Genomic DNA, 26,368 nt, shown 5'->3' with positions numbered 1-26,368 from the left:
AAACAAAACAAGCTTCAAAACAAGCTTTTTGAAGGAGGCTAGTCGGCTACCTCATTAAATTTGCATGTCAATACAATGCTAGCTAATCACTGGTAATGGCTCTTTTATTGTGAGCTACTGTGACAGTTGGGTCTGAATGTGGCATGAAGAGGCATCCTTCTAGTTCCCTGAGTGTTGGGAGGTGGGGGGTGTGTGTGTGTGGGGGGGGGGGGGGGGCGTCTGCGAGGGCCTCTTCAGACATCCCCCGTCTGGTATCAGCAGGTGACCTGATGGAGCAGAACCGCGAAAAAGAAAACACGGCGCACATTAGTTGTCCAAACCAGAGGGTCTTGTTATTATTACAAGGGTAATAGTCCTGGGGGAGGCTAAGTGCGTGGGCTGAGCTCTGCTAATGCAAGCTGCTGTTAAGTGGTTAGGTGGTAATAGTGTTTTCCTGACGTCCTAATGGACAGAAACAAGGGTCAGCTTTAATACTGACATAACCTCTGCAGGTGGACCTCAACTAAACTACTTACTTACTGTCTGTCTCTGTTGTGGAACAACTCCGGAAAGGAACTATGTTTCATATGAACTTTTGAACCTTATTACCTAAATATGTTTCATGGTCGTTTTATTTTTGGAACGTCATGGCAACATCAACTACAATAAAGGCGTGGGTGTGCCTAACAATAAAGTATAGCTAGAGTGCAAGGAAATATTTATTCTGACATTGCAGCCAAACAGCTTCAGCAGTTGTGTATTGTCGCCCCAAAACTCCAATGAAACCAGACTGTACCGTTGTAGTTGAACACCACGGTGCAAGGTTATTGTCTATGTATATCATACATGCAGGGCTATCTTTCTGTAATACAGCCAGATTGTCAAGGAAGCTTATATAGATGATTATATAGTCATTCACCAAGCAGAGGTTCTACATGACAGATAGATGAGAGAGCTCAACCTGAGAGCACACTATCAAAAGAAGCAATGGGACTTTCGGCACAACAACAACAGCAGACATGCATATGTCATATTATACAGGCTTTAGCCATGACTCTCTCACTTGCTCCCACCGTATAGGATCTATCCCTAAGTAGCATAAGAGAGGTACATGTAACTCTGGAGTGAGTCCTCTTCATCAACATACTGTAGTACCTAACACACAGTAGGGTTAGTGTATTTGCTGAAATGCATCCACAGAAACGGAATGGGGAGGGCTTTACTGGCATTAGGAGTGAGTATAAAGTAAATCCAGCTACTTACTTCCAGGGTAAATCCAGCTAGCATTCAGAAATCTGTTTGAAGCTGAAAATCTGACCTCTGGAGGGGGTTCAAGAATGACTGAGTCAGATGTGGAGCGCTGCTCTAAAACAAGGCCTTTACTGTCAGGTCCTACACACACACGCTATGGCTGACACTCCTGCCTGGCTGGCTCTGAAACATCATGGTTCTCTCTCGCTCACAACCTCTCACCAACGACACACACTCACACCTCTCTTTCTCTATCACACAACCTGCACACCTTCTGTTACCTCGGCATTAATAGGTTGCAACATAAGAACAGCAGTCATATAAATGTACTGCTTTTTAGTTCAGTGAGTATCGGACAACATGAATGTGTCTCTGACAATATGTTCTCCTACTAATTAGGCTAGTTATATTGTTATATATAAGTTAGTGTATTATGTAACCCCAACAGGACAGGCTAGGAGTAAAATGAAACACTAATTACTTTATTTCATTTATCAATGGCTGAGAAAAGTGACGTGGATTAACTCACTAACTAACTTCTGCCAGCAGAGACTGATAGAACAAACTCCCAAATAAATAGCAGGTCAGTTTAATGGATTTGTGTATCTTAAACTCATAACCAGTCTTTGTCTGACCACAAGAGACACGTAGAATGACCAAACAAAACAAGAACACACAGGACAGGTCTTCAGACAAAAATATATATATTTAGAATCTTTACAATAAGCTTGAATCAAGAAACGTACACAGAGGAGTGTGCACACCTACAGTCAACACTGAATTACTCTTTTTACTCCTCAAAAGTCATTTTTTGTACCCTGGTGTCAGTGTAAAATTCTTCTATTTAGCTTCTTTTTATGCAAAACAAACTTATTTTCTTTCTTTTTTATATTTTACAAATGTGCAAATAAGACAGGTTTTGGAATCCTTCAGCGCTCAGTGTTAAGTCCGGGATCCCAGGGCAACGACAGAGCTCTCTCAGCGAGTCCTAGCCCTCTCAAGTTTTAAATACAGCTCCTCGTTGGTTTGCCTTTCATTTCAAGTAAAGTGCTCCTTAGCAAAAACCTCAAGGCTTTGCGTTCAGTTTCTTTCTTCTCCGCTGAAAAAAACAGACAAGTACAATGGACAAAAAAAAGTAGGGTTCTTTTTTTTTTGTCATTGTTTTGTTTTTTTTAAGTAAAAAGAGAAACTCAACGAATAGAGGCAGTCTGGGCTGTTTGGGCAGTGTCAGGGGGGTCTTTCAACAAAGTCATACGAACTCCAGCTTCCCGTGCCCGCTGTACATCCCCCAGTGCACCAGAGAGAAGATCTTGTCGTTGCCCGGGTCGGCCTGCCTCATCTTGTCGCAGGTGAGGCAGCAGTTCTCGTGGCCCGTGACCGGCACCATACATTCGAGGTCCAGCTTGGCCACGTGACCCTTCTTGGTGTGGTGGCCGTGGAAGCTGTAGTGAAGCCGCGACAGCATCTGCTGCCTCTGGTCCTGCAGCCTCTTGTTCTCGCTGCGGAGCATGCGCAGGGCCAGCATGATGAGCAGGACGAGGATGAGGCCGCCCGCGATGGGCACCGCGATCACTGCCGCCCTGAACCACACCTCCTTGGCCGAGGCCAGCTCCTGGACCCGTGTGATGAGGTTGCGGTTGTTCTCTGGCTGGTACCTTCCGTGGTCTAGAGAGACAAGAGAGCAAAAGGGTGTGAGTCGTTTATCCTACACGGGGGCCCCGAAATTAATTGCAGCTAATAAACTACCTCAGGACTGGGTCATAACAAGATTCCCACTCTCGAGAGCTGCCTTCCTCTCTGTGTGCACCTTTTCATAACTCAATGGGCCAGTATTTATGCCCTACATGCAGTCTGTCAGGGGGATATTCTACAAGGCACATTCCTACTCAGTGGGAAAATTACATGGTGCACATGCAATAAAAAAGATCTGATCTACGTCCAAGTGCTTAAGGTAAACTGGCTGCGCCCTCCCCTTTCTGCCGCTGTGCTGGAACCCATTAAAAAGAGGTGGGAATTATTAAAGGGTGCATGGCTGGCGTGTCCTTAACAGTAAGCCATTTCATGAACCCCTGTTGATACAGTTTAAGCACGGGGGGGGCGGGGGCAGCCCCAAATAATATTATAGGTAATAATTTTACAGTGGAACAGAACATTAATTGTCTGCATATAATCAGAGTTTTCTATAATAGGTCATGCAACTTTCATCCATAAAGGGGTGATGTGGGTGTCTGAGTTCCATGGCTCTCCAAAGAGACACACAAGAACCAGTAAACATTTCCATTCTCCTCACCTGTCGAGTCTCTGGTGTGAGCCAGGTCGTGCAGGCCTCTGTAGTTGCACATGTCGTCGTGACAACACTCTAGCGTGGAGGAGCCCGCCGACAGGACGTCTGTGTTCTTTGCGCTGCACACGTCGGCCGCGTTGGCGACGGGATCTAGACATCCGTGTGTGAGCGGAGAGTTTGTGTTCAGAGGGTCAAGGACCTTGGTGAAGCAGGCGTTCAGTTCTGACTTGCACATGTAACCCGTGGCAACGCAGTGCGGCGCGTCACAGTAACACCTTATTTCTCCTGCGAAACAGAAAAGGGAGGAAAGTTAGAATGATACATGTTAGCCTTAGAAGCATGAAGTGCTGTAGGTCTAATTTATCTTAACCAACACAATCAAGATCAAACACTGTTGATGTTTTGTATCTGGCACTAATCAAGTAATTCACCTTTTATAAGTTACTTTATCTATGGACTTACGTTCGGTAGTCTAACACTTTACATTAGGGTTAGGTAACATTCCTAAAGGGGTTATTATCAAAGGTTTAAAGTAGTATTATTTGTAAGTTTTAACTCAACTTTATGGTTGCAATGATGATGTGTTGTAATGAGCTTGTACAGTATGTGGGTGCACGGTTCTTAACACTATACAATAAATGACAATTACATCATGTAGGCCTACACAGCAACTTATAGACCTTTCATAAACCGTTCACATATGCAACCTTAGTGTAGACTGTTACCATGAATGTTATAAACATGTCAGCTTTAAGGGTGTGAACACAGCTATATCTCTGAATAGCCTAAACGTCGGCCTATCTACTTTTCTATAATCATGACGTCAACTCGCTATTTAGAGACTTGACTAGGAAACCATGGCTCCACGTGTTTTATATGACTCTCAAAACCGTTTGGGTCTGAATTGACATTGGCAACAATGTCCAAAACGAGTAAAATGACCAAGTAACCTGAAATACTTCAGGAATCTACCACTTTTAAGTTGAATGAAAATACAGTCAACAAGCCTTGTTTTGGTTAAATGAAATACGGTAAACAAGCTTTTTAAGACCTTTCCGCGCAAAAAGGGGTTCTTTAGTCAGTATTATAAAACAGGAACCGTGTAGATTATAATTAGTGGGTTTGTTTGCCAAAGTCAATTTCTTTCAACCCAAATGGAAACTCGTAAAGGGGGGTGAGAGAGAGAGAGAGAGAGAGAGAGAGCGGCGCAGAGGGCTCCTTTCGCAGCTTTGCACGCAGAGCTTACTTGTGGTCAGGACGGGGGGCGTCGGGATGGGGGGCGTTGGGTTCTCATCTAAAGAGCTTCCTCTGACAACCTTATCATCAGAAACTTTAGTTTGTCTCTCTACGTGACAAGATAATTGAATAATATGATATATGAAAATGTGTTCTATGGCTACACTGTAAATAATTGTGAACTGTTTCTTTTCTCAATCCAAATGGATATTCTGTTGTTTTTTTCTCTCTCTATAGCTAGAATAAAAAATAATAACGGTTTAATAGTTTCCTATCACATCAACAAGGCCCTTTTCAAGGTACTGAGATGGGCTACTTTTATAGCCTGGAGGTCAATTTTGATTTCCTGATGGAAATGTATTTTGCCATTTTGAAGTAAGAGACACACAAATAAAGCCATGTGTGTTTGTTGTGGCACGCTGGTAAAATGTGTAAGATAGTCTCGAGTGACATGTCGCCATATTAACTTCATTGACAATGGAATTGCACTATATGCCTATCCTACAGGGAACACATTAAAACGCGTTAGAGAGGATTAAAGGGGATCCACATGTTTAATAATATAGACATAACTGTGTTACTACTGGGAGCACTATAGCATTGGGGCCATTGCGTTTCTGCTATAATGGACAGTGCTTGCCACTTCATGAAATACAATTGAATAATAGTAGCCTAAACTACAGATTATTATAATAATAGCCTATTGAGGCATTTGGGAACTCAACAAAACATGATCTGATGGCACCTACTGTAGCATTATCCAACTAGCCTGGGCTACTATTGATTATGTAAATACTATATATAATTGTCTACATTTAAGAAATCAGGCCTATAGTGGTAACAGGTCATTGTTGATCAACACTTTAAGGAAGTGACTTTATTGTTAGTTTGTTGCACAATTTTGAAAGTTGAGAAGCACGCAATGATCAGGCCCTTTCAGGAGGTCTTCTCCTAATATTCACCAACTTTCGGGACACTTTCCTCTGATCTGAAGAAAGCAGGACATGTTCGCCCCCCATGTTTTTTAAGGGATCAAAGTTTACCTTTAGTAAGAAGAACAGCCATGGCGCACAGTTCCAGTTGAAGCCAAATGGAAATGAGAGTGGAATGATGGCGATCCATTGACGGACAAATGACTGGAACACAACAGTCCTTTTTATCCGGTAAGCAAAACCCGCGGGGCTGCGCTCGGTACAAAACTGTTACATGTAAACTAAAGACGGAATTGGAGCATTCCTGAACCTATGATGTCCCGATCACAATCCTTCAAGAGAACTTCATAAAAACACCCGAAAAAGCCCGAAAAAAAGCTTATCCCAGCAATCGGGGATGTTAGGCTTACATGCGAAAAAACGGAGTTTCCTGCTAAAAGAAAAAGTACATTCCTTGGCTTGAGAATAAACTGGAGAAAAAGTAATGCCTGTTTGGTTTGAACAGCTCGGCATCAGACACTTCTTCGTCGACGATCGGGCATCACATTTATAATCCAAAAAGCAACGAAAACAGTGAATGAAGGCTGTCTCTGACTCTCTGTCCCGCATCAACACATCTGAGATCTGAGGTCAGGGGGATCTGGAGTCGGAGAAATATCTGAGCCCCCTAGACTTCTGCTATGTAACACGACTCCGCCCCCCCCTCGAAGCCCATTGGATGATCGCACGACTCATTTCCATACCCCCGTGAACATCACGTTCCCATTGGTTCAGGCGGCGGTCACACAATTTATCGTTCCACCTTAATGATAGACGCGCTCTTGCCAGACGCATCTGCCAGGTAACAATGACAGTTTTTTTTTTGGGTGTGTTAATTCTCAATGTCACAGTTATACAGTTGTGATGAACACTGTTGCATTTGAGTGTACAGTCACATTGTCATGCCAGATGCGTTGATTATAATTGTCACATAATCATTTGATCAGGCCTATGATACAATCATGATAGACTTATATACAGTAGCTGATTTATGTCTTGTATGTGCACTTCAGAATTCTGTAAATTCTTCAATTCTTCAAAACCTGTACTTCATGCACTGTAGATCGTCATGTTGACGCCAATGCGAGCGTGTTCCCCAGGCTATACGCCAGCCCAAAGATCTTGATTGCCGCTGTGAGAAGGGATGTTATGGGCGGAGCGGCCAGACGGTTAGAGAAATTAGCAATCCAAAAAGGCACATGGCGCCACTGAGACGACACAGACAGACACTGACACTGAATTACCCTCTAAACAATCCCATGCAAAACACACAGCCACTCCGATCAATATCAAACCCTGGTCCGTTGATGTGTTGATTATTAAGCCTAAGGCGCAGGCTGAAAAAAAGAAAAGAAAAGAGTAAGTAAAAAAAGTAAAATATAATATAATATAGTCTATTGAAGATGTTGATTAAAACATGATCATTTGAATCTTAATCGTAATACTTGTATTCAGGGCAAAAGTGGTTATTGGTGGACAGAAACTTAATATAATAATAATTTAGGCATTAAAAAATATAGCCAATATTGTCCAATAAGTGGAGGGATTTTTTTTCCTTATTTTAGAATTCTGTGAAAGAGAATATGGAATGTCAGGTAGACTGATAGCATCAACCGTTCTATTCAGACGCAGTTTATCTCTGGTAATTAACCCTCAGGGCGGAATCATGAAAGGCGCGCAATGGCAACATTCACACAAAGTCGGCGCCTTGTTAATAAATAGTCTAAATGTGGCTTTGATATTAATAAATATAAGTAAGTCAATATAGATGTTCAGAGATATACACTGTTTCAGTAGGCTAAATCATTAGCTGTTTTATTATAGGGACCAACTTGAAAATCACACGCTTAGACATTAATAAATGTAAGTCAATATAGATGTTCAGAGATATCTACTGTTTCAGTAGGCTAAATCATTAGCTGTTTTATTATAGGGACCGACTTGAAAATCACGCTTAGGCCATGTGAGAAGAGGAGACAGACTGAGAGACGCTCAGGCCTAATTGTCTGCCCGACAGACAGATAGACGGTCATCGACACAGTGTCAAAGGGTAAAGGGGGGCAATTCCGCTCACGGGGACACATACAGAAATAACTGGATACACAGCAATTATCGTAATTGTTGGTAATTCCACAGAGGCGCCAGCTCCAAGACCTGCTTTGCATCATACAGCCTACACCCAAACTGTAACAAATCGTACCCGTATCTTTGTGTTGTGTGTGCCTCTCAGAATGCGTACTTTATGCAATCATAGTTTTCCACACATTATTTAAGGACTAATATAAGTGTTCATCGCTTTGCAAATGGCTACATGCACAGAAAATGCACACGCAAATGCAAACCGACTGAAATGTCTGTCCGTCCGACAATTAGTCTATAGGGCCAATATCTATTGATGCGCCAACCTGTTTGGAATAAAGCTTAACACTGTTGTACATCCTGTCCATACGTGCTGTAACATACAGTAGTCTAGACAGGGACCCACCCCGTCTCTGAGCAAATATTTAAAGTTCAATGACATGCAATAAAGACGACACAATGTCATTCAAATTGAGGGTGTACCCTAGTGTCATATCGAATTCGAGATCTGGTTACAACTTGATTGAGTGGCATGCTCTGTGATCACAGGTGTGTAAGGGCTTCGGTCCAAATCATGTGTAGCCTATGATTGAATGCTGCCATCTCCTGGCAAACAAAAATAAAAACCTCCTCTGTGCCTTTTGAAAACAGGCCTTTCAAGGGTTAACAGACTTTACTTTCCTCTCTTCCTAGCCTGATAAAACAATGAATTACATTTAATGAATGAATGAATGGTCTTTATTGTAATTTATACAGTACAGGTACCGTACAACGAAATTTAGGAGGGGGGGGCTCCCCTGGTGCTTGGAAAAAAGACTAAAACAAGAGAGCCAAGTTGACATAAATAAATAAAGGCTATGTAACCTCAACAACTGATTATTTAGTTGTGATGTATTAGAATATGACGTGTCTAGTATGGATCGACGTATCGATACACCACGCCATCCACACTTTTCGCTTGTCACTCAACTAATGGGATGAATAGATTATGCACAAGAGAACCAATAAGAAAACACAAATGTGTGTATTTTCATGCTGAGGGGATAAGTGTTTGTAAGCTCTCAGGTGTGGGGGGGGGGGGGGGGTGTCATGTTGGGAGTGTTTAACACCCTGTAGGCTGTGGCTCCCTTCACACATTAGGCAATGACTGTCGACACTTGTAGGTGTGAAGGACAAGGGCGGAGGATCGGGCTATTCTGAAGGGCCTGAGCTCCTCGTAGACGTTTGTCCTGCCATGGACCTGTGATGCCCCCCCCCCGTCCATTACATCCATTGTTTTGGATGTAAGAGAACAACTTGTGCTGACCTTATCAGGGGTCCCCCCCCTATACCCCCAACCCACCCAATTCTTACACTCACCTGTGTAGGCTAGACTAGCTGGTGACAGCCTCTGTGTCTCTCTAAACACCTCACTTCCAGCCCAACAACTCTCTCTTCTCCACTCCCATCCTCCCTCCCCCCATGTCTCATTCTCAGGGGCCGTAGGCTGACTAAAGCAGCTGAGCAGACATCCTCTGACACCTCTGTCTTCCTCTTCTGTTTACTGTGTGTCATATCAAGGTTGAGGACATCTGGGGGTGTCTCAAGATTGGGTGTCTCCATCCTAACCCTCGTGAGCTTAGAATGATAAGGTTCTATCTCCGTTTAGGGCAGTTCAGAGATATTGAGCGTCAACGTTTTTACATTCCATTATGTTTTGTGAGATGGAACCTTTGTATTTTATGAATAACTAACTAAAAAATGTAAACATTTTAAAAATAACACCACACAGGCATTAATAAACACCTAATGGATCAGATTATGTAAAAAAAAAAAAAAAGACCAAAAATTGAGATAGAACCTTATAATTCTAACGTCACGCCATGTCAATACGTTGTTTTTTCCTCCATAAATTGTGAATGAGTTGCATTGAATTAATGTATGATTTGTGACTTTATTTGTCCCTCCCTATTGCAACTACATTTCCTTTTTATTTTTATTTTGTACAGTTTCCTAGGGCTTGTACTTCTACTATGTACTTGCATTGATCCAGGGTTATCGTAAACAAAACAACCCAGTGCTGTTATATGACCCATTTGTGTATGATATCTTCATTTCTAATATTTCTATTATCAGACACCCACCTTGACAGAGAGTGGCACATTTTGGGATATTCCATAATCCATACAACTTATGATTCCCAATACCTACCGTGTCTATAGTTTACTCGTCAGTTTTTAGTTTGCCTACATTTGCTTATGTAGATATTCAGTAGCCATGTTTTGTGTTGACAATGTTTCCATTAATTCAGAAAATATGCCTAAATCACTTTTACAGAATTCATTATTCATTATTAATATTTCAACAGCCTCATTTGAAGGGAATGGTTTCATTAGATTTTTTACATTAGATTGTTTTTTATAGGATAAAAGGTACCCACAAAAAGTGATGCAACCTTTCTCTTTAGAGTTGAATTGGTATTTGAGTGTCTGAGATTTTAGACATATTTTTAGAATGAAGGGAAATATTGTAGAAATGAAACATAGCTAAAAACTATTTTCTGTTTGTATTTTGAGTGAATTGAATCCTCAAGACAACACATAATTTGATGTCTGGAGTACAAACTGCCTGGTTCCTCATTATACATAAGCTCTAAAATGTGACTCTAGGTCCTTTGGATGTCCACATCTTGTTTTTAGTTCACTGTTGAACTGTAGGGTTCAACAGGGTGACGTCAGGGTGACGTCAGATTTGGGTTGTCTCAAGCATCCCATTTAGCATTGATTCAGGGCTAATGGTGCAGGGCCAATGTGTGAGAAAGGCAATGGCGCCATCTGGTGCTGAAAAGTGGCATTTATGACACTGTAGCAGTGCCACATTCAATCAGAATGGCTTTTATTCCATCAACGTATGGGCACACAGAATAAACTTCTTGGGTTCAGGTTCATTTGACATTGGCATTGCAGAATACAAAATCAATAATAAAATAAGCAGGATATAAAAACAATCAACAATCAACAATAGCAGCGATAGCGTCAATAGTAGCAGAATGCAAATCAGCAATAACAGAATAAGTAATAGCAGCAGAGTGCAAGTCAGTATATCAACATTATTAATGTAATCAACATTACAGGAAGTTCAAGTAATAGTCAGGTTGTGCAAAAATGCTGTGCAGGTAGCAGTGAGATGTAACACACTGTCATAACCGTGTGCAATATGGTACAGATGTGGAGCAGTGCAGAGCTCAAGTAGGTAGTGTTCAAGTAATCAGGTAGTCATAATATATATTATTAATGCAGTGGGGATGGTATGGGGGGGACAGTCCTTTGCCTTATGCCAGTGTGTTTCCCTAGAAGCCTGATTGCTTGTGGGAGATAGCTGTTCGACACCCTCTGGGTTTTAGCCCCGAGGCTACAGTACCTTTTTCCCCGACGGTAGTAGCTGGGTGGCTGGGGTCTCTGATAATCCTGAGGGCCTTTCTGACACACCGGTCGCTGTAGATGTCCTGGATGGAGGGTAGCACACAACTGCTGATCTTCTCGGTTGTCCGCACTACCCTCTGCAGCGCTTTGCAGGTTAGGGCAGTGCAGTTCCCGTACCAGGCAGTGATGCAGCCTGTCAGGATGCTCTTGGTTATACCTCTGAAGAAGGCCCCCAGTATCTTGGGCCCTACACCAAACTTTTTCAGCCGCCTGAGATGAAAGAGTTGTGCTTTTTTCACCACTTGGTTGGTGTGTTCATCCCAGGTGAGGTCGTTGGTGATGTGAACCCCCAGGAACTTGATTCTGTTTACCCTTTCTACAGCAGACTCGTTGATTTTAATTTTAATTTTGCCATTTAGCAGACGCTTTTATCCAAAGCGATTTACAATTACGAATTACAGGGACATTCCCCCTGGAGTAACTGAGGGCTTAGTGCCTTACCCAAGGGCACACTAGTAGTGGTGTGGCTTCAGGCGGGATTTGAACTCACAACCTTCCGATCCCAAGTCCAACTCACTATCCACTAGACCACCACTACCCCCGTTGATGGCGATGGGGTCTTGTCGGCGTTGAGAGCAAGGTTATTGGCCTGGCTGTACTGAGCCAGATGGTCAACGTCACTTCTGTCGCCGTCAGTAATCAGGCCAATCACTGTTGTGTCGTCGGCGAACTTGACTACCGTGTTGGAGCTGTGAGTGGCCACGCAGTCGTGGGTGTAGAGTAGAGGAGAGGGCTAAGAACACAGCCTTGGGGGGCTCCTGTGCTGATGGTTAGGGGGGCGGAGGTCTTAGAACCCTTTCTCACCATTTGTTTTTCTGTCCGTCAGGAAATCTAGGATCCAGTTGCAAAGGCTGTGGTTGATGCCTAGGTCCCTGGGCTAGCTGCAGAGTCTGGAGGGGACTATGGTGTTGAATACTGAGCTGTAGTCTACAAACAGCATCCTCACATAAAGAGTTTCTCTCATCAAGGTGTGTGAGGGCTGTGTGTAGTGCGGTTGCTATGGCGTCATCTGTCGATCTGTTACCTTGGTAGGCAAATTGGTGGGGGTCTAGGAAGGGTGGTAGCCCCCTGCAGATCAGGACCAGATCAGATTCAAGTCTCTCTCTATGTTTCAGGAGTTCACTCCTCAACCTATGGCATCAACTTATCTCATTAACACTCAGTCAAATGTACAAATGATTGTTGTATTCACATCTCCTGTATCCAGAGATGGGTGGTATTTAAGTTTTTTCTGTATCAGAAAATACTTATTTGTATGCTTTTTGTATTTTTTTGATTGGCTTGATTCAGTGTATTTTGTAGCAAGATACTTCAAGGGAACTGTATTTTTTGAAATACTCAAATACTTTAACAGTGACTAGTTTGCCAGTTCTGACAGAAAATGGGAGGTGGATGTAGCAGTGGTGATTTGGAATCTCTTTCTTGTGATGAAGTCGCCCTGACTATGACTAGGGCCATCATAACATAAGGATGTCCTCTAGGTATAACACTTTACATCTGCGGGATCAAAGAAGAAGTCCCTGATTGAAATCAAGCTTTAGAAACATAGACTGTACCACATTTGTTGAAGACTTCAGGGAATTTTTCACTGTGATATTTGTATTCAATAACATTTGGTTGCATTAAAAAGTCTTCAAATGTGAGAAACCCAAGTCTACATGCGTCTTCCTGGAGAAATTGGCTCTTTTGAAAATACAAAATACATATTTTTTTTATTACGTAATTGTTTTGCAAACAGTATTTTGTAGTTTATTTTTGATAGATTGGTCTTGTTTAGGGTGTTTTGTAACATAATTAATTTTGACGCATCATTGCCTATCTCTGCCTGTATCCAGTGACATCCATTGCCGGGACAAATTGTGACTACCGGTATATTCGGATGACTGCATTCAGTGTCCATCCTACCCATGCAGTGTTAATGTAATGAAATCTGTAAACCTATTGGTAAGTTTGCATGTTTACTGTGGTAACACCGGGACATTCTAAAATCAAATGAATGAAAAGGGGGAACAGAGACAACTTGGTCCTGTAGAGGCATATTTTATTTTTGTCAATATACTTCAGGAAACAATATACAAAGCAATGATGTGGTCATCTTTACTGAATGTGTGGTGTAAGTTCAGTTACAGACTCGACAGAACGGTGGTAAAAACAGGACGTAGCAGCTAGGACACCGCTCCTAGACTCAAGAGTGCAGGACAGATACAGACATGAGAAGGATGGCAGTGCCAAAAGAACCCTATGCATGACACATGCTTGTTGAAGATCTTTTGTTGGTCAAATAGAAAAAAACGGTGGTAAATTCATGTCAAGAGGTTGTGAGACTTAAGACTTTCAACAAGGCACTAGCGTATCAACAAAAAACCTAACAAAGAACTCCAATCAAATAATAACCAGTGCTCGCTTAAATTTAGCATGTTTATTACAATACATACATTTCACATTTGACCGTGTGACCTCTCATTGCCCTGCTCTGACCCTGGTGTGCGGGGTTTAGTTAGTGATCATCTCCATGCCTCTGCAGTGCCCCCAAACCGTTGCATCCCAGTAGCACTATCACTCCATCCCTTCAGGGCGCAAAGGAAAATGTGTAGCAATAATTTATGAATACAACATATTCTGATATACTAGTAATCACTGCAACTTTTTAATAAAACATGTTTTTTCCTTAAACTCCATTACTTTAGCAACTGTACATAGGAATGAACTCTTGGTTGACCAGAGCTGTCGCCTCACGTTAAAAGTACAGTTCTCCAAAAAGAAAAAGGGAAAAAAAGAAAATGCTGGAAAGTTTGGACATACAAACCCCCAGGAGGGTTTAAAGCGACAACTCTTGTTAGCCCCTTAGAGGATGAGCTGGGGGGGGGGGGTGGGCAGGGCCAGGGGGCTTAGCAGTGGGAATGGTCCTTCGATCTCAAAGCGCACCATTGCTCTCTCACTTCTTGTTTCCGACTCACTCACTCATCACCAGGCACTGGTTTTCATTTTGGGAAATGCAGGGCCACTGGGAGATGGAAACAGATCTCTGAACCATTGCGACCAGACATGACGAAGAACCTTTCAAAAGGGTAGGGGATGGATTGTGTAACCATTGTAGTTCAAACCAGGGGGTGTGGCCAGAAAATAAGACTGGATCATTTGTTTACCCTTATTCAAGAGCAGAGAGAAACTGAAACCGATGAGTCTTCGCTTGCTTAGTTTTTTTTCTTCTGTTTTTTGTTTTTTTGTTATTGACTTTAACACATCTTCCACCATTTCCATGCAGGTCATACACATGCTCAAGGCAATGGTTCACCGATCTATTAACAAAAGCTTGAAGTCTGCAGATGAGTTAACATGAAGGCTATGACCGTAGCCGCCTCGGCATTGATTAGTTTGGATGTCAAAAGCTTTGATAAGCATGGCTTTCCATGGCTTCAATCTACAAAACATATTTACAACATGGATAACATCTACAAGAAATCTACATTTTCCAGGGTTTTTTACAAAACCATGTCTTGTAATCAACCCCACTTCCCCTCCCCATCAACCACTCTACCCCCCTAGGCCCGCCCAGCCCAACGGTCCAAAGCCAACCCAACTGCAGCTCAAAAGTGTTAAGACTGGGCACAGAACAGAACAACTGTTCTCCCGGCTTCCATCCATGTGCAATGGGCCTCTCCCTTCACTCTCAACCCATGAAGTTCTCAAACCATGAAGGAGTTTTGATTCTTCAACTTTTCAAGTTCTTTAATTTGTTGTCTCAAAAATAGTATCCTGGAGAAGAAGGGGAACACAAAACAATTGAATATATTGTAATATTGAAATATTAATAATACAGAAACATACATTACAGTCTCCTTGTTCAATACGGTAAACGTTTCTTACCTCTGCTCTCGCAATGTTGCTTGAATTTCACAGACTCGAACTAAGGATCTGAGATTTTTAAGCTCGGTGCAATTTTCAGACATGTAGATGCTCCCCATGGTGTGGGCCTCCTCGCGTAGTCTTGACGCCTGAAAAGCAAACAACTATTATGTTCACCTCACTCCAGAGCACAGCAGAGTACACTGATCTAATGACCAGAAGGTCACGTGACTTCTAGACCAGCACCAATACAATGTAAAACAAATAGTACAGTGATATGTATAGCGTACCTGTTTCTCTGCATGGTCAGCGGGCCAGCCCTGGACATGTTTGATGAGATTGTCGTCGAAGTGGGCTGCTAGAGACGGGGTGAAGGTGCAGGAGGGCCGGCCTGAGGAGCTGGGGGTGGCGGTGGAGGTGGGGGCGCTGCTGCTGCTGCTGGGGGCGATGTGGTTGGAGCCTGGGGAGGGACTCGTCTGACTGCTGCATGAACAAGACACGTCCACAATCACACACAGAGCAAACCAACTCTGCAACATTAAACATATCTATGTTGGTTATACTAGGGCCACGGTTGTTCCTGTTAGGAAAAACTCAGGGCCCAAATAAAGGGCACAATCCATCAGGGTCTTTGAGTTAAATTGAGCAGTGCAATGCCATGACTGGTTATTCCATAACTGGCCAGCAGGTGGTGCTACACCACCATATTTTGATGGGGAAACAAAAACATCATGTCATGCAAGAAGGATGGTGTTGTTGCAACGGTTTGGGGCGGCATCTTTTCCCTAGTTCTGTCAGACCAGACCAGACCAGACTCCCAGAGTATATGTGTTTTACCCTTGGCGCTGGATGGTCCGCGGGGAGGTGGTGTCTTGGCCGTGTTTGTCGCCTGCTGGGTGGGGCTGCTGGGGGGAGGGCTGGGGGACTGCTCCGTGTGCTCCGTGTGCTCCGTGTGCTCCGTGTGCTCCGTGCGCTCCGTGCGCTCCGTGTGCTCCGTGCTTCACCACCGGCGTGCTCACCTGGACCGCACACGCAGGGGGGGGGCGGGGTTATAGGACATGCATGGCGTGACAGCAGCTCTACTGACAGGACGAAACACTGGCTCCTTTCTCTTGCTCATTTGCTCCCAACTCTGATGTTCTTCTACAATATTTACTTCTAACAAGACATCCTTAAAACATTTGCTCACTGAAAAAAGCACACTGTCTAGAACAAATAGGTAGTGTCGCGTAGCACATCGATTCTGACCAACTTCCCAATGCCATGCAAATCTGACTACAGACCAAACATGTTTCGAGACTACAGAAGTCGCTCCAGTCTAAGCACAAGCGATTAGTTCAGATAAGAAATGCTACTATAGACCTAGACGCCGTGCAGAAGGTAAGTGTTAGACACGGCCCCTACCTTGGGCTGAGAGGCTACAGGAGGCGTGCTGAGCAGCGGCTTCAGATGGCCAGCGTTGGTCTGAGGCGTGCTTATCCTGGGGGACACGTAGGACCTTGGCGATGAGGCCTCTGACGTCAATGACATTGGGGACTGATTCGACTGCTGGGCTGTTGGTTTTAGAGGGGGGGGAGAGAAGAGAGGAGCACACTTAAAACATTATTCAACTGTCAAATCTGCATTGACAATAAATTTAAAAAAGGCAAAATTTAAAATACAATTTAAAAAGGCACAAAACCATTCTCGTGATAAAAACAAGGTCTTGGGAGTTGGACTTGGTCGTACCTTGGTTGGAGAGCTGAGCAGCTTGGTGGAGCAGAGTAGTGATGTTGAAAGCAGACGGTCCGGCGGTGAGAATCTTATGAAGCATGGACTGTAATGAAGCTTGAGTGACAGCAGCTGTGAGGACTGGAGGAAGACAGAGGGAAGGGGAACAGGAGACGAGATCAGCGAGGAGTAGGGATGGGTACCGAAAACCGCTACCAATATGGTTACCGGTACCTATTGATTCCTATCCTATCGATTACAGTCTGGATTCAGTATTTTGCAGTGATACATTTGGTTTGGCACTGCCAGGCTAAGACCAAAACAGGGTAACCTGCTCGTTGAAAGACCATCATAATGCCAATGGATACATTTTGGGTTGAGTGCACATTTGGGCAATTGAGTTTCAAAAGAACACAATAAAGACTGCTGAACGAGGACTGGTATCGTACGCGTGTACCAGATTTCTTCTAATGAATACTGTGAATAAATCCAGGAATATTCCTCAGCCGTGGCTAATAGAAAAGCAGGTATTAGCCTACATTACATATTATTCCTTGTTTACCCCCGAAAGAGTAGTTAAGTATGTTTACATGTGCGACGAGAAAGGGAAACCCCTCGAAAATAACAGCATCAGCAGGAAAATTGTAACCCATTTCTGTACCTCAGGACTCAAACAAACAGCTTTTACAGAACAGCACCTGGCCCACTCCCCTGGTCACTAGGGCCTATAGCAGAACACAGACGGAGTGACAACCCAAACAGTTCACATTCTTTACTGCTCGTCTTATTTGAGAACCTAGCGAAGATATTACAATACGTCTCTGCCTATGGGTTACTGTACAGCGGTGTCTTGTCTTGGCCAAATAACATTACCTCTCCTCTGTCAGACAAGCAGGCACTACTTAGCAATTACCAGTTAACTACAACCACATTCATCTGATTGATCTGCTGACAGCTGATGCTATTAGCCCCCAACGGAGGACCACAGACGTGATGTGACACTTTATAATAAAACAACTGCCTCTGAAACCCGTGGCCACTTCCTTCCCTGATTTTTTCTAAATGTCTGTTAACATAATAGCTTTGTTACAATTATTGTTACAATTATAAAATCACACAGAAAAACATCTGGATCCATTTTGTGACATTAAGGCCTGTCCACTTGTCCGGTACAAGTATATTTTATGTTCGGACAAGTGGACATCCTCTGGCAGTTGTCCGACAGACAAGTCAAAACACAAAAATAAATCAATATGTATTTTTCTGCAAAAAATGAATTCCTCCTTCCAATCTAAACAAATTCATTCTCGCTGCCTATGAGGCTCTTTCAGTGCTCTCGTAGTTCATTATCATCAATGTTATAGTAAAATTTTGGGTCGTGCCACTAGTGCCATTTGTGTGAACGCGTATTCGCTTCTTCTTAATGCAGCTTATTTTCATTTAGTTCGATGCGATCATATATTTTAGGTTTGAAGTTTTAAGACGAACATATCGCAATGTGAACTTCAGAATGGCACTAGAGATAACCAACGTACGCTATAACATCCACAATAATGAACTACGAGAATACGTAAATACTTAAATACCTAATAGTTAGCTAAGAGGGTGAGAGTTTCTATTGATTTGGACAATTTGAGGCAGAAACAGCAGTCTGTAGGTGGTGGACCACCGGTCAACAAAACTGTCAGCCAGGATTCAACCCCTGTGAGTTTAGGAGGGGGCTGGAGGAAGATTTCTCTATTTGAATATAGGATACTATCCAAAAGCTAGCAAATAAGATTGCTTCGATTGGGGAGGGAGGGGGGCAGGGTACCGGTACTTACCCATGCCTATTTGGTAAATATTCATGCATATTGTGGCCAATCTTAATCTAAAAGAAATCACTGATTACCCTTTCATAATAATTTGGTATTAATTACGAAATATTGTTAAATTAATATATTTTAAAATAATGGAGACATCATTATGAACTCAATAGTAGTCAAATTTGTTATTTGCACTAATGCTTTTTCAAATCTTTGTATTTAGACAAGTAACTTGAGTAAAAGATACGTTCACTTGTCCAAAGGACAAGTACCTGAAAAAGCTTCATGTCAAGCTCTGGCCAACATCTCATGTCATGTCCTGAGCGGAGACTAGCACCTGCCTCAAGTGCAAATGGTCCCTTGAAACCAGCCTCCACATAACTTTACCCTCCTCATGTTGAATCAAAACTGCCCTTACAGTTATGAATGGTTACAGTAATGGCTACCAGCAACATAGACAGAAAGACAATAAGTCATTTGCATGATCAATGGGTAATTCCATGTGAACAGATGTAACCAGGAGCATCCAGCCTGTGAAGAGACACCCTTCATCACCAGAAGAAGAAGATGAAGACATGGTAGAATGAATGAGGGGTCGGCTTATTGTTTAAATGTCCACATCCACCAGTTCAGTTTCTCTCTAGAGATGCCTATGGTATGTATGATAGTGGTGGGAGGCAGAGGCCAGAAGGCAAAGAGAATCAGTCACAGAGAATCAGTTGGGCAGATGCACACGGAAAAAAAACACCAGAGACACTTGTGGGAACGTACAACAGACTTGACCTCAGAAGATTTGTTTTGAATGTGGTTTACATAAAAGCCGACAGATGTGGACTTTACGGTGCTTTACGGTGACTTTAAGGTGCATTTTAAGGAGTCGCTGGAAGAAGAAGCGATGTTCAATCAATCATCAATGTTATAGTAACATTTTGGGTCGTACCACAGTGTGGCCACTGTAACCGAGTAAATTGATGAAATTGTGTTTTCTATTTCCACAGTATAGCATATAGCCTAGGCTATGTTCAATATGCAAGATTTAAAAAATAAAAATATTATTCTTTTTCTAATATAAAATAGTATTCTAACGATTCTTAAATCCTGACTCAACACAACCAGTGCATCATGTTTTACATGGTGTTGATGTAACTCAATGATTTACACTGTTAAACTAAATGTCAACAAACGGAGGTGACCAGGCGTCACTCTGGGTACGTTGGTTAGTAATGACGACCAGGGGACTCTAGTGTTGCCTGTCAGACTTGGGCAGATAAGCACTGTTTACATTCATCACCACAGTGTCGTTCACTCACGCCTGTTACGTGGAAACAAGAGCTCGTCTTTTATCTCTGCAGCTTCTGTGTAGACTAGTTCACACTATTCTTGGTGAAGCCCATGCTAAAAACAATGAGCCACCAGCTAGTTTTACCCAGACTTTTGATGGAAAACATTTCTTCAGCTCCTATGTTCGAGACCTAGAAGACTGTGGTAGATATTTAGAAAACCAGAAGCCTGGTATCCTGGTATCCGAGTCAAATCCCTAAAATGACGAGACAAGCTAATTATATTGCCCGGAGGCTGCTAAGATACCACGTTGTAAGTGACGGGTCATAAAGCAGCGATCAGACAGGATGACACAGTTGACCCAGACAGTACCAGCCATGTTCTTTTCCGCTTGGCCTGCCAGTGGTGCATATTGAAGCAGGGCTGGGCTGACTCCCGTCTATGTGGCCCTGCTGAGAGCAACATTCACACAGCAGACAGCCGCCCGCCCGAGAACTGTCTGCACCACCAAAACACACAGACACAAGCACCAGGGCCGAGAGGAGAGGGAGATGGAGAGAAGAGAACGAGAGAAGGGACGGACAAGAGAAAAGGGGAGAAAAGACCACAATTATGGCGCTTTTCCACTACCGTGCCGTGCCGTGCGAGCCTGGTTTGTTTTGCTTTCTCCACTGCCAACCGAGCCGTACCGGCCCGATTTAGCAACGCTTCAGAGGGGTAGCGAAAGGTACTTTTTGCCAGGCTGTGTGTGACGTGTGACGCTGCAGACCGTTGATTGGTCAATGGAAATCGTCACAACATCGTCATCCCATGTTCAGAGTTCACCGCTAACTGCCATTTTTAAATACCACAACAGATTTCACTCTCTGAAAATGTCATTTACTTTTTCTGTAATGACTTATTAATAAGGATTTAAAAAATTATGATAACCATCTTATTATCTTAGTTTAATGTCATTTCAATGCATCATAGAACTTGAACACGGTGATGTGCTGTGCCCATGCTAGACCGTTCCACAGTTTTTTTTTGTGGCGGTTAGTCACAGTTTTATCAATGAACGTGGTATAAACGTACCCAATGTGGTATTACTGCAATTTCAACATTATAGCCCTATTGGGTGCGTTTTTCGATAACGATGACGCGGACACCCACACATGTATTGTGGTTTAGGTAATACTGTTCAGCTGCACTTGAGGTTACATTCAATGCATGACTTGTGCTATATAGGCTAAATAAAAATAATTGAAGCGGCAAGTAACAGACACGTAACATCCATATGCTGTATAAATAAAGACTACCAGCAAGACACCGGAGCACTCGTATCTATAACAAACGCAGAGATTGTATGAGCGCCCCGGCATCAGTCCAATGGAAGCGCCAAGCACAGCCTTACCGTAGAAATACATCGCTCCCTGTCTAACGTTATATATCTAACGTTACATGTTTTAAGGTTGATCTGTGCATGATAGTGCTGCATTTTACATAACTCTTATCGCACCCCCCCTGTATATACTTGAGCTGTATAGCCTATATAAGTGCTCTTATGACACTTAACTCCTCCTACTGTCCCGGTCGCTCCAGGTCTGTTGTGTATAATGGAGAAGCGGTTCTGAAAGTACGGTACGGGTAGGATACAAATCCGTGCCGTACCGGTCCGGTCAATGGAAAAGCGCCACTAGAGTGCCTAGACTCTCCATTCTGAGACAAGAAAAGACAGAAAGAGGAGAAGGATGTAGAAAAGGATGACAAGTGGAGAGACAAGAGAGAGCCCGGGCCTTCCATTATGGGATTTTGTTTTCTAACCCTAACGATTTTCTTCCAGCCTAGACAAGCGCCATGCTGGCCAGGCCAGTGTCCTGCAGGACAAAACTGTCTAGGAGACTGACATCTAGTGTGGAGCAGACAAGGCCAGCCAACACACCAGACCACATCACAACACAACCAACCAACCAGCAGGCCAGTCACAGCATGAAACAAGATCCCAGACAGACCACCAATCACTTCTAGGGGTAACCTGGGTAGGAGTGTACCCAATAATACTGCTCGCAGAATTGGCAAAGGAGAATGAAAAGAAAAGAAAGATGGCGATCTGGAATGACCACTCGACATCCAGCCACAGACTCGCACAGTGCAGTTGTGTGTGTGTGTGTGTGTGTGTGTGTTTCACTCACCCTCGTTGATCTTGGCCATGTCCACGCCGGAGTTGTTGAGCTGCAGAGCGGTCTGAAGTGCGGGGAGGAGTTGTCTGAGGAGGGTGGGGTCCTGGAGCAGGGGCGTGGCGGGGGACTGCAGGACGGGGGACACGGGCACGGTGGAGGCGGAGGAGCCGGGGGTGCCTGTGGGGTTCAGGCCCAAGCCCGACGATGACGACTGGGAGGAGAGGGCCGGCGCAGGCTTCTCCACCTGGCCTGACTCTGTGGAGGGAGCAGAGAGGAGGAGGCGGCCATGTTAGGTTTGACTGTGATGCCTGTCAGCGTTATGATGACAGTTAAAAACACAGGCGTTTAATTGTCACGGAATCGTGTCTGAAACTATAACCCAGCATCTCGATGACATCACTTTCGTATCGTGTGACATTTATACAACATTCTCTCTTGACAAACGGTCCACACACACGCTCTGTTTTTGTGGCTTTAAAGCATCTTTGACATGCGACAGGCTTGTTTACTACTGGAAGCTGCTCTTTGGAAGCTGGCAATTAGCTTATTAGCTTGTGGAATTCTCTGTGATTTCTTTGAAAGCTTTTTAAAGCCACAACCTCGCCCTCAAAATGGTTTTACTTTGGCTATGGAGAGTCCCACACACATCATTTCGTTACTCACTGAAGCCCTGCTGGAAAAAACAGCAAAATCCCCCAAAACACTAAGAGGCTGTTACAATTCCTTATGACTCACATGGAGAAACTGAGGTCCACTTATGACCCAGGTTACAGAACGGTACATTCAAAAAATCCGTAGAGCCGACATTAAACCGCTGACGGTGACATTGTGAACATGTGTGTGAGTGCTGCGCGGTGAGACACTGATCTGTGCACCACTGTGATCTGGCTGTCTGACAGCGCTGTGTTCTGGTGCAGCAGCCTTTCCCAGAACTCATCCGTCAGGCCCGGCGACAGCGCATGTTCCCCTTGTCGCTCATCTGCCTGAGTTACAGACCCTCCTGCCTGCACGTTCCAGACATCAGCGCTTCCACAAGAGCTACGCAGGAAAGCTGTGCTACACTTGATATTGTATTCTGCAGTATTGTGGTAGGAGACCAAACGTTACTGCCACCTGGTACACACATGGTATTGAATCTTATTTGATTTTCCAGCCATACATATGTGATAGGGTCTGGTGTTTTGGTCTCCAAGTAGGGCACGGACATTTTTCAGTTTTTTTACTGATTATGAAAGTGCAGATTGTAAGCTTTCAAATGACGTGTCATACACTGAAATGTGAAAATGCTTGAATATGCTTATTTTAATGATGCTACACCACAAGCCTCAACAGAGAAAATGAATCAAAACAAAGAACATGGCTATGTAACATCTGAAACTGCATGTTTCGCACATCACAACATGCTGATAGAACATGAACCTGCTGAAACACATCAGACAGTCCTTGCTTTTGACCAGTCCTGAAACGTATGTTTGTTTACAAGACATGCGTCACTCACTAACACTCACCGAGTACTCAGCAGGATGGCAGACGATAAAGTGAATTCAAAACAAGCAGAGTTCACTAGTGAATCCAGTGAATCTAAAACAAGCCAAGTATTTAGTGATCCTCAAACGTTTGTTTGTTATATTGCGTGGGCTTTTTAACACTTAACACCTTCGGAATATTAATAAAAACAAAAAACACATTAAAAAAGGACAAAAAAAACATAATTTCCGCTATTTCACAATTCCCATCTTGTTCCCCTCTCTCACCAGACCCCATCACATATTTTAACATGCTTAAAATTGTCCTCGGGTCACAAACTTATGAATAATAAACAACTTCAGCTACTCCAGCATCACCAGACCATTGAAAACGGAACAGCTCCGTGTAAGAAGAACAGGCAGCAGAGAACAGGAATAGTTTTTCTGTGCCTAATCCAGGTTGCCTCAATATTTCTAAATCTGGATCACTGACCATCAATTGTAGAGGCTGCCTCAGGTGGAATCTTCTGCTTTCCAAATCTAGAGAGGTTGTTTATGACTGACCAGGGAAGAGCAAGCACACAAGCTCCAGATCACAGCGTCTTCTTAAGGAGCTTGCACACTGCCCATACAAACACACACCATTCTCAAGTTCAAGGTACACAGCTCAAAAAATCCAGAACAAAAAACATTTGCCATTACTCAGGGTAGGGTTAATCCCTGAGAAAACACATGCACATTCCCATTATCTCAGTGATTAGTCACTCCCTAACTACAGTAAGTGGGATGCTACCTAACTCAAACCCACTTTGTTTAGATGGCTAGCTGGCTATAGTTGAACTATCACATCACAGCTAGCATCAACGTTGGCCTTTCTCTCACCATCAGTCTTGTCCATCTTCCTGTCCACCTCAGATATTCAGATAAATATGCAGGGCTTGACATTAAGCTTTTTCAGGTACTTGTCCTTAGGACAAGAGAACTTATCTTTTACTTGTCCGAGAGCTCAAGTCACTTGTCCAAATATGACGACGCGTGTGTGTGTGTATGTCTACTAACACACTACAAGCCAGTAATACATTCAGTGTTTCCCCTAGGTTTGCTGCCTTGGGGGGGTGGCATGGACCCCCATGGACCCCCCCCCCCCCCCCCCCCCAGGGGGTAAGACCCTGCGACATACCAGCGTCATGTCCAGGGGGTGTACTAACTTGTACATTAAGCCGCCTCACGCTACGGAAACAGGAGATAGGCTCCTGCCCTATGGGTCGTTAGGCTACTTACTTACCGTATGTGGTCTTGACTACCTGTCCACTTTCTCACCTGGTTCTTGCGCTCTCTCTCTCTGGTGCACCATCCTGCTCTCACTCCTTCTCTCCCTCTCTCTCCTTCTCTCCCTCTCTCTCCTCCTCTCTCCCTCTTTTGCTGTCAACCAAAAGGCAAACATAACAACCAGAGTATTTATTTCCAATGCTTCAATCCACTGTCCATGTACTGTAAATATGCCATTATGGTATTACCATAAAGCCCAATTCTAGCAGAATAAGAAAGATAGTATATCTACTTTAAGTAACATAATAAAGTGCCTCCAGTTAGCTCTTTAGCTGGCGTGTGTGCAGCATACATGACAAGGCAGCATACATTGACAAGGCAGCATACATTGACATGGCAGCTACATTGACAAGGCAGCTACATTGACAAGGCAGCATACATTGACAAGGCAGCATCCATTGACAAGGCAGCATACATTGACAAGGCAGCTACATTGACAAGGCAGCTACATTGACAAAGGCAGCATCCATTGCCAAGGCAGCATCCATTGCCAAGGCAGCATACATTGACAAGGCAGCATACATTGACAAGGCAGCATACATTGACATGGCAGCATACATTGACATGGCAGCATACATTGACATGGCAGCTACATTGACAAGGCAGCTACATTGACAAGGCAGCATACATTGACAAGGCAGCTACATTGACAAGGCAGCATACATTGACAAGGCAGCTACATTGACAAGGCAGCATACATTGACAAGGCAGCTAAATTGACACGGCAGCATACATTGACAAGGCAGCTACATTGACATGCCAGCTACATTGACAAGGCAGCATACATTGACAAGGCAGCTACATTGACAAGGCAGCTACATTGACAAGGAAGCTACACTGACAAGGAAGCATACATTGGCAGAACACCTGCAATGGTGCTGGTGTGTCGTCCGATGACATTTTGCGTTTCCCGCTTTTCCTGACACCTGGCCAGTTTTAGGTGCTTGAAGGAACATCTTGCTTGCTGGCTTGAGTAACGTGTCTGTTTCTTTCCGTACAGACTTACAATTTCCACAAGCCAACTTCACGGTCAAGAAGGTTGGCTACTTACTTATGTGGTCTTGACTACCTGTCCACTTTCTCACCTGGTTCTTGCGCTCTCTCTCTCTGGTGCACCATCCTGCTCTCGCTCCTTCTCTCCCTCTCTCTCCTTCTCTCCCTCTCTCTCCTCCTCTCTCCCTCTTTTGCTGTCAACCAAAAGGCAAACATAACAACCAGAGTATTTATAATCTAATAAGAGGTATAAATTGATCCATATCAATGTATAACATAATTATAATTGAATATTGGATTGCTGTGGGCAATGCAGTCAGATAATGTCATTTTGACTTTACTCTCTCACCTGAAAAAAAAGCATATGACCAACTATAAAAACAGACATTTCCAATGCTTCAATCCACTGTCCATGTACTGTAAATATGCCATTATGGTATTACCATAAAGCCCAATTCTAGCAGAATAAGAAAGATAGTATATCTACTTTAAGTAACATAATAAAGTGCCTCCAGTTA

The 26,368-nt window shown here is 43.5% G+C and overlaps 2 protein-coding genes across 2 annotated transcripts in view; both read right to left on the bottom strand.

The window, feature by feature from the left end:
- Nucleotides 1–1,917: 1,917 nt before the first annotated feature.
- On the bottom strand, nucleotides 1,918–6,254 carry bambia (BMP and activin membrane-bound inhibitor homolog a). The gene is made up of 3 exons (XM_080543920.1): nucleotides 5,794–6,254; nucleotides 3,521–3,799; nucleotides 1,918–2,895 (listed from the first exon to the last, which is right to left on the bottom strand). The coding sequence occupies exons 1-3, from the start codon at nucleotides 5,870–5,872 to the stop codon at nucleotides 2,480–2,482; spliced, it is 774 nt and encodes a 257-aa protein (XP_080400046.1). The 5' UTR covers nucleotides 5,873–6,254; the 3' UTR covers nucleotides 1,918–2,479.
- An 8,581-nt stretch (nucleotides 6,255–14,835) lies between these two features.
- The window catches only part of waca (WW domain containing adaptor with coiled-coil a), a 39,508-nt gene continuing 27,975 nt past the window's right edge, over nucleotides 14,836–26,368 (bottom strand). Inside the window, exons 7-13 of the mRNA XM_080544527.1 lie at nucleotides 22,075–22,317; nucleotides 16,836–16,958; nucleotides 16,512–16,660; nucleotides 15,945–16,126; nucleotides 15,398–15,590; nucleotides 15,129–15,256; nucleotides 14,836–15,017 (exon numbers count right to left, since the gene is read on the bottom strand). Of these exons, the coding sequence (XP_080400653.1) occupies nucleotides 14,948–15,017; nucleotides 15,129–15,256; nucleotides 15,398–15,590; nucleotides 15,945–16,126; nucleotides 16,512–16,660; nucleotides 16,836–16,958; nucleotides 22,075–22,317 (1,088 nt within the window). The 3' untranslated portion in view covers nucleotides 14,836–14,947. The remainder of the gene's footprint in view (nucleotides 15,018–15,128; nucleotides 15,257–15,397; nucleotides 15,591–15,944; nucleotides 16,127–16,511; nucleotides 16,661–16,835; nucleotides 16,959–22,074; nucleotides 22,318–26,368) is intronic.

The sequence above is a fragment of the Nansenia antarctica genome, assembly GCF_963989245.1.
Source record: "Nansenia antarctica genome assembly, chromosome: 13".
Taxonomy (NCBI): Eukaryota; Metazoa; Chordata; class Actinopteri; order Argentiniformes; family Microstomatidae; genus Nansenia; species Nansenia antarctica.
The sequence above is the reverse complement of the archived record's forward strand: the minus strand, read 5'-3'. Positions and strand labels throughout refer to the sequence as shown.

Bases quoted from the DNA above. Each gene is read 5' to 3' on its own strand.
- bambia (XM_080543920.1), bottom strand. From the start codon at position 5,872: ATGGATCGCCATCATTCCACTCTCATTTCCATTTGGCTTCAACTGGAA. The intron at 3,800-5,793 runs GTAAACTTTGAT...TCTGTTTCGCAG, and splicing joins GGCTGTTCTTCTTACTAAAG to GAGAAATAAGGTGTTACTGT. The intron at 2,896-3,520 runs GTGAGGAGAATG...TTGTCTCTCTAG, and splicing joins TCACACCAGAGACTCGACAG to ACCACGGAAGGTACCAGCCA.